We start from the raw sequence: 16249 nt of genomic DNA, 5'->3' as shown, positions 1-16249 counted from the left end.
TTTCATGGTTACAATGAAATTTCAGCTATTTTCATTGTTTTATTAAATATTTAATCGCGTGATTTTTTTCCTTCGTTGAAAATTAACGAAAATTGTACTAATTGTCAGAGCAGTTTTGATAAGAAATCAGAAAGTGAACTTGAATTGCCACGAATGGCAATATGCAATTCACATTAAATTGGATAGAAGCTAAATTTTTTGATAGCACTAATATACCATGGGAATCGAATTATTATATGAATTGCAAAAGCTAGGAAAGAGAATCATTCTGCAACTAACTTCTAAATAAAGCTAATTAATTTTTTTAAATATGAATTATGCACTGATACTAAAAGAATGGGACAGTTCGGGATAAATTGTGAAATATCAGGCCATTTCGTCACTTTCATTTAAAATCAAAATAAAAGTTAAAATATTCTTTATAGCATTTGAGAACAAAACTTCGGAATCCTGTTTATTGGGGTTTTTTTTTTAATTATTTTCTTCTCATTCTGCATATTCTTCTTATATTTATTTGTTATTTTTTTATGTTTAAAAAAAATCTCAACTTTTTTTGTATGTCGTTAGTTGATTTAAAAAAACTAACAGATCATACTCTACTATGGACGCAGGTGTTTACCTCGCTTTCAATTTCATTGAGAGCAAGCGCACTCTCTGCGGTGTGCAAGTTAAGAAATCGTCTGGCAAATTGAGAAACGAATCGTATTAGGCAGCGTTCCGTAAACAGAATTAACATTCCAAACACATAACCTTGACATTATTCTGCTCACTTTATGCCCATTCGAGTGGATGTTTACGAACCCTGCAATGTCAAAAAAAGGGTTACTTCTCCTCTCCCCCTTTTTCTACCCTACAGGAGCTAGGTGCTTGATTCATCCTTGAAACAACGAGTATGCTTTCACAGCAATATACTTAAAATAAAATAGGTACACTGACTATACAATATGAAAGCGATTTCATGTGTTTCCTTACACGATATTAGACTGGCTATATAATATGAAAAAGTTTTCTTGCTTTTCACTATACATTTATTTAGCCTATGACCAAATAAATTTTGTCATATTAGACTGACTATACAATATGAAAACAATTTCATGTGTTTTATTACACGATATTAGACTGACTATACAATATGAAAACGATTTCATGTGTTTTACTACACGATATTAGATTCACTATACAATATGAAAACAATTTCATGTGTATTATTACAAAATATTAAAAGAAACTAAATAAATTTTGTCTGAACAAAGTAAATGACTTAATATCATTATACTGTAGTGCAAATTAACATTAATTTTTTGAACACAGCACAATAATTTTGCTGCAAAGAATTTTAATATGATGTTGTTTAAAAGCTGGTATACCATCTGTAAATTGTGCTATATGACATCATCATGCAATAATCGTTCATAATGCTCTATAAAGCAACTATCAAATTAGGCACATAGTTACTTCTTAAATAGTAGGAACAAGGTTTTTCAAAATTTTAATTACATTTTCAATTAAAAATCAATCGAAATCGAGGAGTTGAAAACTTAAAATTGAGGATTCGAGGAAAAAATATTTCTGCAAGAGAGCCAAGTTGAGGAAAGAAATTTTCAAATTGAGAAGTTAAAAAAATGTTTAATTATTGGGGGAAAACTTTGAATTTTTCCTCAGTAATTTGAGAGCTATTATTGCACAAGAGCTATTTTTATACCACGTCAAAAGTTAAAAAAACAATTAACTTTCGATATTTATTTCAATTCAAATTTGTTGTGCTCAATTTCAAACCGAATTTTTATTTTATCAAATTTTTCAGATGCGTGTTTTAAGCGCTGAATTATGACAGCAAATTTTGCTTCTTTTTTACATTAATTTCAAAGCTGAATTTTCACTTTCATTCTTAATAACACAAATTTCTTTCTAGATTGACATTTTTTTTAATAAACTACTACATGCAAAATTTATTATGCACCGAAGCAACAGCTAATGATCCAGCTAGACAAAGACAAGATAGACAAATCACGCCTGAAGTATCAAAATGCTATGATGTATCGGATAAGAGGCTGGAAATTTAAGGGAATTTCTTCTCTAAATATAAATTAACTTTGTTTAATTCTTATTTTTTATGAAATAAATATCAGCGAAAATTGGATCAAAAAGTAACTGAATAGTACACTAAAGTAAAAGTTTGTCTTTAATTTTTAATAACTGAATAAAAGAAATTCAATTGAAAATTCTTGTCATAAAGATTAATTACTTCCAACTGGTAGCCTACAAGCTAGAGTAGTGTGGAGTTTGACTTTATATAAGGTTCTTTCATCTGACTGTTGTTCATAATTACGATGTTCATTCTAAAATAGTCCTTTTATTACTTCAAAATGAGAAGTTAATATAAATTAAATCCAAATGATAAGCTGAAAAAGGTAATATTAATTAATTAAAAAATTGGTGAAAGTAGTCTTAAAAAAAGAAAAAATTAAGACAGGTAGTATTCGAGACATATTCATCTGTTCAGCATTTACGGATGTGCACATAATTTCTTCATTAATTAAATATTTAGTTCTCTTGTAGCTTTAAAAATGAATACAACCAACAAAATTGTCATATCAAAATAGTGAACCGTATTAATAACAAACTTGTATGAAAGATATTTGAAAGCGTCATTGCCAATCTTCAAGAGTATGTCAGGCAAACAGAAACAAGGTTTTTAAAAAAAAAGATGGGATTTTAAAACACAAAAGATGACCACTATAGGGGTTTCTTTATATATGAATTAAGCAAAAGGAAGCCGGCATCCTTGCATAGGGGTAGCGCATCTTCCCCGTGATCTGGGCGTCCCGGGTTCGAATCCCGGTTCGGACATGGTTGTTCTTCATCTGTGTTCTATCTGTGAGGTGTGTGAATGTGCCCCTCTGTAAAAAGGGGTTGTGCAAGCGAATGTGTGAGTTTCATCTTCATATGAGCAAGAAGTCAGAATTCTGACCTTGGGTGCTCAGGGGTCTTTACATTTAGAAGCAACTGCACCTCTTTTCCGTGGTAACGCGGACACGACATCATCAAGCAAAAGGAACGAATGCATCAGATAGAATGCGCAACACAATGAAATATGTAAATACACGATCACAAAACACTGTTAAATGAATAACAACACTGTAAGTCGCATGACAGATACAACGGCAAGCAGTAAGGGACATAGACATTTTGCAGCTATGAGCACCAAAGAATACGAGGCCCCTTTACATTAATTAGTAAATCCATTTAGTTTCACACTTTTCATTGCATGAACTATTTTGGATTAGTCTTTATTATTATTATTATTATTATTTTAAAAACTTTGTGAAGGTGCACATGTTTATATTTATTTATTATGACTGCGCGGTATCCATGTTCCGAGACACTATTATCTATTTACAGAGACACTCGATGTTCATAATTATTATAATAACAAAATGAACGTAATGGAGCAAATAGGAACATAATGAATTATTCTTGATTGAGCGTTAATATTTTCCTAATATATTACGATTTATAGAATCTGTGTTTTTGTACAAATTTATATATTCGGTAACTAGACCTTAGGTAGCTACCTAATCGAGAATCCGCCCTGATAGCAATATCAGCAATAAATCTTTGCCGTACTTAAAGCAAGTCTTCAAAGGATTGGCTGTTTGAAATGATACCATTCATTTTCTAGATGTTACTTTTATAACTGCGTTGGCGTGCTTTTGCAAATGCATATTCCATTAAGTATACTCAGTTATCATACATTATCTCTCTGGAAAATTCTTTCCTTTTACTTAATTCATTAATAAAGCACCATATAGCAACCACTCTTTATGTTTACGGCCTCCAAGTTCTATTGTAACCACACTGGCTAATACGTCCCGCCTATTTAAGGCTTTCGGATTAAATCTGATTGATCGGATTGCCGAGACAGCAACTGAACAACATTAACTGAAGTTATGACAACATTGATGCTTTATTACAGCATTGTTATTCCAGAACAGGTTAAATTTCTTCACCAATTACACAGCGAAAACCTAACTGTTACCAAAAAATAACAGCTGAACTCTGCGGACACATCGTTCCCAATGTACCTACCTAACCTAGAACTTCGTCGTAGTCCAAACCTCCAAACGAGTCGAAAAGAGATAAAAAGCCCAGAGGCTTGTGCATCCGTGCCGCATTCCTCACTCCAAGGTCTTCCTCATTTTGTCAACCCCCGGAGGTGCGCAAGGGCAGTTTTCATTCAGTCGGTCGGCGCAATCCATCAGACGATAAACAGAGAGGTTTATTAGCGTTACCAGTAGAATCGGAATGGCTACATCGCAATGCGTCGTTCCGTTAAATAGTCTAATTTAGAATTTTCTAGTGAGAAAGAAAAAAACCCGCAAGGTTACGTGCTCGGATCATGTGTAAAACGAAATTCTCATTCATAAATTATGCAACATTCAACATTCATACAAGTGGAGTAAAATATAATGGCCAGTTTTTCAAAAACAGTTTATTTTCAACTCTTAAAACCGCTTTGGATTTTGAAATAGTAAATAATAACAAACTTGAACTTGTAAATATATTGTTTTTTCTTTCTTTCTTCTTTATCATAATAATAACAAGTCTTTCTTCAACATACCATCCCCGTTTTTTTTAGTTAGATTGAATTCAAATAATCTAGATTAATTGGGGTCAGTCCCTATGTAATATTTATGTAATTGATGAAATTAAAGGTCATTTCGAAGAAAAATTAAATTTGTATATAACGTATTAATTTAATGACTGAAAAACAAAGCTGTTTACAATTTGCATACTTAAAAATACATTAAAATAGTTTTGTTTAAGATATCTGCTAATGTTGTATACTAATTTTAGGCCGAATTTTTTTTTTTTATGGTACCTTCTAAAAACCGTTTTTGTTTATGTCTAGGATAATTAGAAATAAAATTACAAACATTTTAATAGAACTTCACAGCTGAAAATGGAACTGTAAACAATTCTATAAATAAATTTTTTCATTATTTTCATTTACGTTATTAAAAAATTATTGTCTTTTCCTATTTCAACTCTTTTACCATATACTAGATATTATTTTGAAATATTTTAAGTTTGAATCTTCTTGCTTTCGATGGCATCGTTTAGACAATTCTAAATCATCAAAATATCTTAATTTCAGATAATAAAAGCTTGAAAAGTATTCATGTCATACTCATAGTAAATATTAAATGATAATACATTTCTAGGTTAGTTAAAGAATATTTTCAAGTTTAAAAAGCAGAAGAAATATGAAAATCTACTAATAACAGATCACAATATATGTGCGTTAGAATGAAGAAAAAGGCAAAGAAAAAAATTCCAATAGGGAAAACTTTTTAAAAAAGATAAATTACGTTCAAGAGAAAGAAAAAATGCCTATCAAACTAGGAAATGTTGAAAAAAAGAAAAAAAAGAAATACTCTTTTCATTGCATTGAAGATAAGAAACATAAAACTCGTTTTTCTCAAACTGTAACTTTTCCATAAATTTCCATTTTTTCAAACACGATTACTAAGATGCTTTTAAATATATCTGCCTAAAACTCGGCATACATTTGGTTTATAACATTTTCAAGGGAATGAACCTTAATATAAGCATAATAAAGAACCATTGTAAAGTTATGCACTCCGTATATTTTGAAGAAAAGATGGAAATTTCCCAAAAAATCTATGATTTTATATTAAAACTCTTGTAATTTGAAAGAATTTTGAATTATTTTTTTACTTCAATCTCTAGACAATACATCAAAGATTATATATTCTAAAGAATGTACCATTCTGGCATTCATTTTTCGTTCTCATATACGAAGTATAGAGAAAGTATTGTAATCGTCAGAAAAATTCGAACACGAGAATTCGACGAATTTCAAAATTTCAGACATCTCTGAATCCGAAAAACACATTTTTGGTATTAGGTTTGCCTGAGCACACGATAACTCAAAAACACTTACAACTAGGCAGATGAAAATGGTATATGAAATTACAATCAAATTTGTAGATTTCGATAAAATTTTGAAAGAAATCCATTCACAGTAAGTCTGTTCTGATTAACTGCTCGAGTTCAAGTGAGTTCGGTAGCTACAAAATGCAAAGAACTGGACAGATAAAATTTGATACACAGATTTAGAATCTAAAATGTAGATACTTATCAAATTTTAATTCAAACAATTCACGTAATCAAACGTTGTTCGGTAAATATTATAATCTAAATCTGTTAATAGACATTTAGCAGATGATTCCTTTTCAGACATTTTATAACTACTACCATTTTTATTACTACCAAACTACCAATATTATTAAAAAGTAAAAGCAGACGATTTTTTTCTATGATAAACATATTTTGTTAATATTATTTCGTTTATTTTTTGTATAATAGCTGATGATCCATTGTAAACCTTCTGGAATCTGGCAATGTTTGTAAGATACGCTGTTATGTTGAAAGAATAAACAAGCTGATGGAATTCTAAATTGCTTGGTGTATTATTTTAGTTTTAAGAATTTAAGATGCTCTGCAAGCTATAGTTTGAAGCTTAAGAAAACGGATAGTTTTCTAGAAAGCATGCAAAAAACGTATTTACGTAAACAATCAATTCACGTAAACGTAATCAAACGTTGCACTTAAACGTAACAACTCATAAATACAATTACTTAAATCAAAGACTTTCAGTATGCTATCTAGTGACTATAACTATGGTTTTCGCTTCAAATCTTTGTATCAATCGGCGGGCAAAATGACAGCCAAATACATATCTTCGCGATAGAGACAGTAAAAATGCTAGATTCACGCGAAAGATTTATATTCATAACTGTCAGGAAAGGTATTCGTGGTCTTATATAAGGTAAGTAATTGTATGAGGAGGAAGGGTAAAAAGATAAGAAGATAAGATAAGATAAAGGATAAGACTGTTATAACAGAGTATGCGAGAAAGTTTCGGAAACATGTTACCAGTTTCCTTTTTTTTTTTTTTTTTTTTACTCATTGAAATTGTTTGGAAAAAAAAGTTCAATAAAACATACGAGTATTTTAAACTTATTTAATCTAACAATATTAAAGTAATCAATTACTTTGCAAAGTTTTATTTTTATTAATAAATAAAAGGTAAGAATTCTGGCACCATTCCGGCATGATTCAAGCCCCAGAGACTTTACTTAAACGGGTTTTATCAGCTCGGGAGATATCGGTTTGTTCGAGCATAAAGTGGTGCGTTTTACAGTCGATTAGCAAGAGATAGCGGCCCTAAACCGGAAAGATCTTGCTTAGAGTAACAAATTATCTCTTGAAGTTTTCACAAGTAGTAATGAAAACTGCTCTGTGGAGACGATTTAAAAAAAAAATCCCTCTGCCATTTTGCGGTCTCCAAAAACAAAAAGTTTTGAATGTGTTTACAAACAATGAATATTTTTTTTCTCTTCATTTTTTTTAATGGCAGACGATATTATTAATATCATTCAACTGTCTTAAAAAAATCGTATTGTTTTATTTTCGTTTCATAAATAGTTTTGTAAATTATTTCAAGTTTAAGTATTTTGTGACTAAATAATTTGAAAGTAAATCCGGAATTTACAAGAAATATCGGCACATTTTAAATAAAAAATAGAACGTTTTCTTTCTTTTTAAGAGTTTTTGTCTTTTTTTGTCAAATCTAAAATATAAATGATATTAATAAACTTCATAATTTAACTATGAATACAAACATACCAATTTTTATAATTATAATTATAATTCAGATATTACAGATATCAATCAATGTTCATTGAATTCATTGTTAATAACAAATTACCTTTAATCCAACGAAATTTAGTTTATTTTACTAATTCTGCAACAACAAAAAAACTTGAATCACTTTTTCATATTGTTCTAGCTAGAACAATAACTATTTAATTTTAGTTCAAGACTTCCTAATATAGAATAATGTTTATATAGGGATCAAATGTTTAAAAATATTGTGTAAAAAATGTACTGCAACTAATATCAAGTTAATGTTTTTAATTGTGCCACCGTATTTTTGTTAAAACGTCAAAAATGATTTGCGCGGTAATTATATTATTAATCAAAGAAACATATCCGATGCCTTATAATTGTTTTTCTAAATTTTATTTTAAAATACCTGAATTCGATTTCTAAAAGTTTGAATTTTTGCTTCCGAACAAAAAAACAGGTTCACAAATGAATAATTAATGTATATGTAAATAATAATTCTGAGATGGAAGAAAGAATTTCAATCAACTTTCAAAAAAATAATAGAAAGAAATTAAAGTTCTTTTTTATTTTTTTCCATAGAACAGAGAAAAGAAAAAAAGAAAATGAAAATGAGGCTAATATCGTCTGCTCTTTTCATTCACCGTTCAGTACAAGAATGGTAGGCAAGTTGGATATAACAGCATGGAAGATGATCGTCAGTTCCCTTTTTCCGTGTTGTGGAACAGACGATGCGGAAATGATAGCATTTATGGAGAAGGTGAAAGTCGAGTGCCTCAACACTTCAATGAACAACGACGTCATTTTTTTTTTATTTAATGTTTATTTACATTCCTTCATTTTTACTCAGATTATAAGCTGTAATTTTTCAAATTGTTCTACTCCTTTATTTTTATTTTCTTTTCTTTTTTCTCTCTTTCAGACTATAAATGGAACGAACCAGTTGACTTTCTTACATTGCGAAAGAAAAAAAAAGACTTCTGTGAATTCCAATATAATTATATACATTTGTCTGTTTTGACATTTTTACAACATTTTTCTTGATTTTTTTTTTTTTTTTTTGTTAATTGAATGAATAATGATACGAAGATAAAGTCAAGTTTGATTATATTATTTTTCATATATAATAGATGTTCGATGTTAAAAATTTAAGTTGTAAGAGATATGCATTTCATGAATAGTTTTTAGCAGTACAACAGAAAAAAAAATAGATATTTAAAGTGTTGGAGATATTTAAAGTAAAAAGTTATTTGAAGTAAAAATGCATTAAAAATAAATAAAATAATGATTAAATTAATAATTGTTGATATGATTCATTTTTATAACAATTGAATTGATAACAATTTTGAATGCGAAAAAACACATTATCACTATACATGATCACTCTTAAATATTATATTTTCCTAATCAAGATTTTTTTTTTTCGATTTCGTTTAATTCTGCTTTTATTGGATAGTTCATTCTTAAAACTTTTATTTTTTATTTTTAATTGAATAATTATTCTTAATTGTATTATTTAATAAACTATTTTTTCTTCAGTAATAGAAACTGCACAATGAATGTTTTTTAAGCTAATTTCAAAAAATTATGACCGATTACTTCTTTTTTTTATGTTTCTACTGTTACATATTTACTCCGTGTTTTTATTTAAAAAAGTTACTATAACAATCAATTTGTCAGATGCTTAATATATCTCATGTTATTTATGTTACATTTTATTACTCAATGTATCAAAAACTAATTCGTCTTCATATCAATAATCTAATCGCATTTTTGCCTTCAGTGTTTTATACCTTCATTATGTTTTGTCATTATGTTTTACGCATCATTATAAAAAAGAAACTTATTTTATTGTATTCTTCATATTAAAGTGCAGATTCTATCGTCTTCTTAGTTAATCAACCTCGATTTCTCATGTCGTTGCTCTATTTTCGGAATTAAATGGCATTGAACAAATGCAACTTATTTCTTATCTTCTAGAATGTCTAAACTATACAGATAAGAACTTTGTTTCTCATTTGTAAGTACAAAAAATTGTACTGCACTTATCAGATTTAATAAAAAAATTTTAATTACATTAATCATGAACATGCTAACTTAATAAAGTAATACATGATGTTAATTAATATTTAATGTAAGATGTTAATTAATATTTATAATATATATTTAAATTTAATATTAAACCATAATTATATTATTTTTAAAATGCTGAAATTATTTATTTAGTTTGTATCCACTTAAAATCCACAATTGTATCCACATTCGCATAAAATTTTTTTATTAAACTTCATTTTTTAAATTGAAACATATTCTATATTATATCATAATTTATTATAATTTAAATTTAAACCTACATTTAAAGTAAAAAAAAAAACTTTTTTCCCTTTTATGATATCGTTTTTCATTTAATCACATCTAGCATGTAATAAAGGTTTAAAAATATTTTTTAAATAATTAATAAATACTTAAATAGCTAATATATGTGGATATGTTTTATAATTCAAAGTCAACACTGAGTCAATACTGAGAAATAATTCATAATATTCAAATTACATAAGTTTGAATTACTTCTCGATATATTTTGAATATCCTTTAAGATCTTCATATTAAAACTATACAAGAAAGAAATGTTCTAGAATTAACAAGAATAAAGTTGATTGTTAAAAATTTTGACCGTGAGTGATGACTGAATGATGAAATAAATATACGAAGATTTTGATTTGAAAATCTGCTTTCATCAGATGTGTTTAGTTATGTTCAGTTATGTTTTTCAAACCGGAGTCGGTACTGTATTGAGCGAAGAACGGTTTTGCAATGGTTTTTTTATAGTAGACGAACAACTGTTAGAGACAATTTGCTATCAAATTCAAGATGACAAAAAATAAATCCTATAACAATTTGTTTCATCATTATGTTTTTGAGTATGTACTATATTTTTTTAAGATAAAGCAGCTATCTAAATAAGGAAAAATTGCATTAGGGTATATCATCTTTTTTTAAAACTTTTTCCGGTCAAATTTCCTTTGAAGAATAAAATTAAGTCATTGCTATTTGACATTTATTACATTCTCAAGACTGGTGGATATAAGACCTTAACGCACCTTCGGCTTTTCGTTGTTACATAAATAGCATTACGCATCGTTTATGTTCGGTATAAGTAAAATAATACCTATGAATCCTTTAGTAAAATAAAATTTTAAATTATCATTATATTGATTCTCAACCTACATAGAACGTCTTTTTGGAGAATGTCAACATTTCATCAAGAGAGGAAGTCGAAGAAATTTTTAAAAAATTAAGAAAATTAAGACAAACATGATCATTTTTTGTTGATACAAAAATAAAATGTGATCCCTAGAAAAAAGTTCATTGCATTAACTATCATTATATTTATTACTTAAAATTCTAATACTTATTGAAAGCGGATCAAAATATTTAAAAAATTCAGAATCATTGAATTCGATAATGGTAGATAATTAATAAAATTATGATTAAAAAATTTTTTTAAAAAAAGTGAAATCTTACCTTTTCTTTGCAACCATAAATACCAAACAAAAGCAGCCGCTAGTCCACCGGCCACTAAAGTGGCCACAATCGTTGCTATGACGATACCGGCCACGCCGCCGGACGTAAAGCATACTCCATCATTCGCTAGAACACCCCAAAAACATTCCGACAGCAGAACAACACACAAAATTGCCTGTGACCACATGAACACGAATCAGAAAACACACAACACTTGAATCGGAACACAAGTTTCTGTCAAGAATTTAATCCACAGAAATATCCGAAAACGATAATAAAAATATTTCTCAGTATTCCATGAAATACATTTTCTTGTAAAGAGTCAAAAAATAAATGAATAAAATTATTTATACTTTTCTTCAAAGACCTTTTATTAAATAAATTTTTAAGAGAAACACGTCTTTTCTCTTTTATTTTCGTGTTATCCGAAGAGCCACTGTTTATTTATCAGGTTTGTTTACAGCAGCACGTGAAAATATCGTCTGCCGTAGTATTTCGAATTCCCTGTCGAGTTTCACGGGTTGCCATTATTTAACTGATTCGTGAAATGGAGTGCGCAAGGTGTCATGGGTTGGCGAAGGTTTTGGCAATCTGTCCAACAGGTGTGCGAATGTTTCATTTTCAAAAAAGGATTGCCATTGGCTTTTCAAATGTATTACATAAAAATAGAATTAATTCTTCTTTAAATAGTTAAAAAATAACTAGGATTTTGTTTTGTTTTATAAAATAGTCTTAATAGATGTCACAAATTTTTAAAGAGTGACAATGTATCTCAGAATTTAGAATTTAAAACATTGAAATTGCTTATGACAAGAAAATATTTGGATTTCGTACATGCATATAACCAAAAATTATCATCTTAAATCAGTTATAGTTTTTATTGTGCATAAAAATCTTCGAACAATGCTAAACATTTCACATGAAAGAATGGCTTCTCTCCTTAATTTTAAGTTTTCAAGCACATCTATTAAATAAAATAAAACATCATGTATCTATATATCTCTCAATCAAAAGAATTTATCTTAAACAGTGAACACAATTTTGAAAACTATTTATAAGCCAATTGTGTCATTTTCAATTTCAAAATTAATTAAGATATTAATTTGCAAATGACAAGAATTATCGAAAACATTACTGATTTTGCCAAGCCAAACATTACTGATTTTGTCCAATTCTTCCTCAATAAATTCTAAAACATTTATCGCGTAACAATAATTTATATATCATATGAAAGAAAGAACAATTAACATTTCAATGACGTTATTTAATGGCGTTATTTTTATGTGGTTTTTGATAATCCTAATTCCTGTGTAAAATTATTCTAATGAGCTTAGTCTCGTTCATATAGAAGGGAAAGATCTAGGGGGAAAAAAGAAGGAGAATAACTTGGTGTTTTTACGGCCAGGCACAAAAGCATCAAAAAGAAGAGAATAGTATTTCCTTCTTATGAAATCAAAACAATAAAAACCATGCCAAGCCGCCGTAGAAATACCGAACAGGGAAAAATGGATTCCAAAATACATAAATAATTTACCTGCAGAAATCAATCCAAACTGCTGCAATCTTTTTCTTCACAGTTTGCTTATTTAATGGGAAGTTTCATAAAAATTAGTTATACTATTAGTTGTTTATTGATTAAAGATTGTATTTTGATGTAAGGAAAAAAATATTTTATCTTTATCGGTTTCATTCTAATTGAATATAAAATTTGCTGATATCTTAAACTACCACATAGCCTCTTCCGGGGTCTTATTTTTTATATAAATGAATACGAAAAATTAAAATAAATAAGAAATGCTTTTGAGATAATTCTATTTTATAACTTCTCTATATTATTTCACAACATTTTAGCGCTGTTTTATAGCTCTTTGGGGATTCAAGATGATTAACTGGGAATATGATTAAAGTTATAGCGAGTTTTCATATAATAAATGGTGAGTTTCCAACTTTGCAGACTAGGCAGCTGCCTAGGATCACTGGGCTAATAGGAGGCCGCAGCCTGGCTGATAAAAAGATGCCATCTGTCTAGTTGTCAAATAAATAAATTTAAAAACATAAAACTCAATGAATTATGAAATATTACGATAATATTAATCTTTTATCAAGTATAACTCTTCTGGTTTCTGTAGTTTCATTATATTTATTCAGTTATTAGAATGTATAGAAACATCGAATGTCTGCTTCAGTAATATTGTATACTAACACGGATTTTGAATAGTAATGAGTCTTTTTGAAAAATACATGTATTTTAGAGATTTATAAATAAATAAATTAAATACATTTTCAAAAATGTTAGTTAAATGAAAAAAAAATTTAATCTAAAAAAATCATGAAATGTGTTAAAAAATCATCATGCGTTTAAAATGTGTTGAAATGTGATAAGTATATTCAATACCAGTATATACGATCAGCATATACGAAAGGAGCATAACGTAAATTCCCTGCGGCAAATTATCTAAATTAGCCATTGCATATAATAAGTAATAACTGGAAAATCCGTGCTGCTGTCTTTGTCATTTTAGAAGGCAAATGATCATAATTTCTATGATAATATGTTTACTTCTAAAACCGACTGTTCCGTCCAGTGACATTGAAATAAATATCATTGATCATAAATTTTTGTTGTCAGGACATTCAATTTTATCGAACGATCGTGGTTTTGGAGTAGAACTGGCAATCCGGAAAACCAGTTTCTTGTACATTCCCCCAGGATTACTACAAAGTAATACAAAATTGTCGAAACTTAATAAATGTTTAATACATGAAATCAAACGCAGATATTTAATTTTCAACCCAACTTTTGAAGAAAGCGGTTTTAAAGAGAAATAAAAATACCGATGGACAAACCGTGAATTGTTAACTATATGCTGGATCAGATTTACAAGGGATGCACCATACAAAATGTTCTACAAAACTTCGATAGAAATTATCGATTTGCCACCACAACGAGGAAGACCAATTAATTTCAGAAATATAAAATTATCTTTTATGTATGAAAAAAGGGAGATCTATTACATCTGAAAAATGTAAGGACATGATGGATTTATTTCCATATATGCCTCCTGTTCATCATGAACATTTTAAACTGCTAAATCCTGAATAAAATTCAATTTAATTATACCTACATATAAACTGAAAAGGTATAATTTCATTGAAATTCTTAATAAAACTGAATTGTTTTTGTTATATTATATTTTCTACAAGAATATTCTTTGTTTTGTTTCACTTTTTTATCAAATGAATACATAATTATAAATTTTTGAATAGTAATTTGCTTTTATTATTAAAAAAAGGCTGATGCAACTGAAATTTTTACCAATTAAATGAGCGCTTACAATAATTCATTAATTTTGAAAGTGAGGCAAGTCCATTTAGTTATAATAAAATTCTTATTTTTTTTAGTCAGCAATGTAAATACTATTGGATTATAAACTTACATTATATGGTACCACAAAATACAAAAAATATATCCATTAATACTTACCAATATTTTTTTTTAATTTATTAAAATGCAAACCTTTAAATATCTCGCAATAACAAAAAATTGACTTGCCCCATTTTCAAAATAAATGGCTCATATGTAAATCTAAACGAATCATGTTTTAAAACCTTATTATCCTACGAAATTCCGATCTATAGATACAGTTCTTCTTTAAAAATTTTAATTCCATTAAGTTATAATGGAATAATAACACTTTTGACAACATCTGCGATCTTTTTACATTAAAAATATTCTGAAATCTAATTTCCAGATAACTTTATATATTCTCACTTTATTAAAATTTGAAATATATTATTTTTTTAATTTTTGTAGAAATAAGATCTAATTTAATCATCTTTCAATTCAAACAGATTCCGGATTATTTTTACGGTCTTAGAATGAAGCACACCCCTTTTTATCTACAGTCTCTCTTTTTTTAAGGCGTTTTATTTCTTAACCGCTTTTGTGTATTTTAAACATGTACTTTTAAATTTGAGAAATTGAATAATTCTTAGTATAAATTTACTTTTCAAATTAATTCCACCATAATACTAAATATTTTCCAGTTATATTGGAAATTACTGGAATTTATTCAAATCATTATAATTATCAAATTCGTGAATTTCACAATGGACATTTCATGTATTTAATTCCTTCATGCAGTAAAAGGAGTCGCATTTTGAACAGTTAACCGAATGCAAAAATTTTGATAAACATCTGCAAATTTTTGTTAAAAGACATGCAAAAAAAAATCATTTATTTTATATTTATTGAGATTTTGAGTAACTGTATTCACACTTATACGAATAGACAGAACAACAGCCATTCAACAAATAAAATGGTTTAAAATTTAATGCAGATAAGCAATTTTAATGATAAAACCACTTTGGCAAATTTTATCCATTTAGACATTTGTATGTTCTGACAATAGTATTAATATGCACACAAACCGATAACTTGAGAAGACTTATTTTTGATCGATTTCGTAGGAAATTTTATACAGAAATGTTATTTTCCCATTACGATCACAAAATCATAGACCAAATTTCATTCGTTTGACTCTATCTGCTCTTAAATTGTTATGTTCACAGACAGAGATATTATTTTTTAGATATGGATATTCTTTAGCATCTTAAGGTTGGATTTTCTGTCTATTACAGCAGTGGTTCCCAACTTGTAGCTCACAGTCCCTCTGAGGCCTGCGGAAAGCTTGTGATCTGTGTAAACGAATGCTTTCTTAATTTTTTTCTTTTTAAACATAAATATAGAAAGAAGCTGAAGGTAAAAAGTAATTTAAGGCTAGTCATTTGTGTGAATGAGTTCTTTCTCAACGTTCATTTTTTTAAGCATAAATATAGAAAGAAGCTGAAGGTAGAAAGTAATTTAAGGGTAGTGATTTGTGTGAATGAGTGCTTTCTCAATGTTCATTTTTTTAAGCATAAATATAGAAAGAAGCTGAAGGTAGAAAGTAATTTAAGGGTAGTGATTTGTGTGAATAAGTGCTTTCTCAATGTTCATTTTTTTAAG

General features: G+C 28.2%; 1 protein-coding gene across 1 annotated transcript in view; it reads right to left on the bottom strand.

Annotated features, from left to right (window-relative positions):
- Positions 1-11736, bottom strand: part of LOC129988134 (muscle M-line assembly protein unc-89-like) — a 130653-nt gene extending 118917 nt beyond the window's left edge. Inside the window, exon 1 of the mRNA XM_056096278.1 lies at positions 11242-11736. Coding sequence (XP_055952253.1) covers positions 11242-11428 — 187 coding nt within the window. The 5' untranslated portion in view covers positions 11429-11736. The remainder of the gene's footprint in view (positions 1-11241) is intronic.
- Positions 11737-16249: the final 4513 nt, after the last annotated feature.

The sequence above is a fragment of the Argiope bruennichi genome, chromosome 10 (assembly GCF_947563725.1).
Source record: "Argiope bruennichi chromosome 10, qqArgBrue1.1, whole genome shotgun sequence".
Taxonomy (NCBI): domain Eukaryota; kingdom Metazoa; phylum Arthropoda; class Arachnida; order Araneae; family Araneidae; genus Argiope; species Argiope bruennichi.
This window is presented reverse-complemented; position numbering and strand designations above follow the sequence as displayed.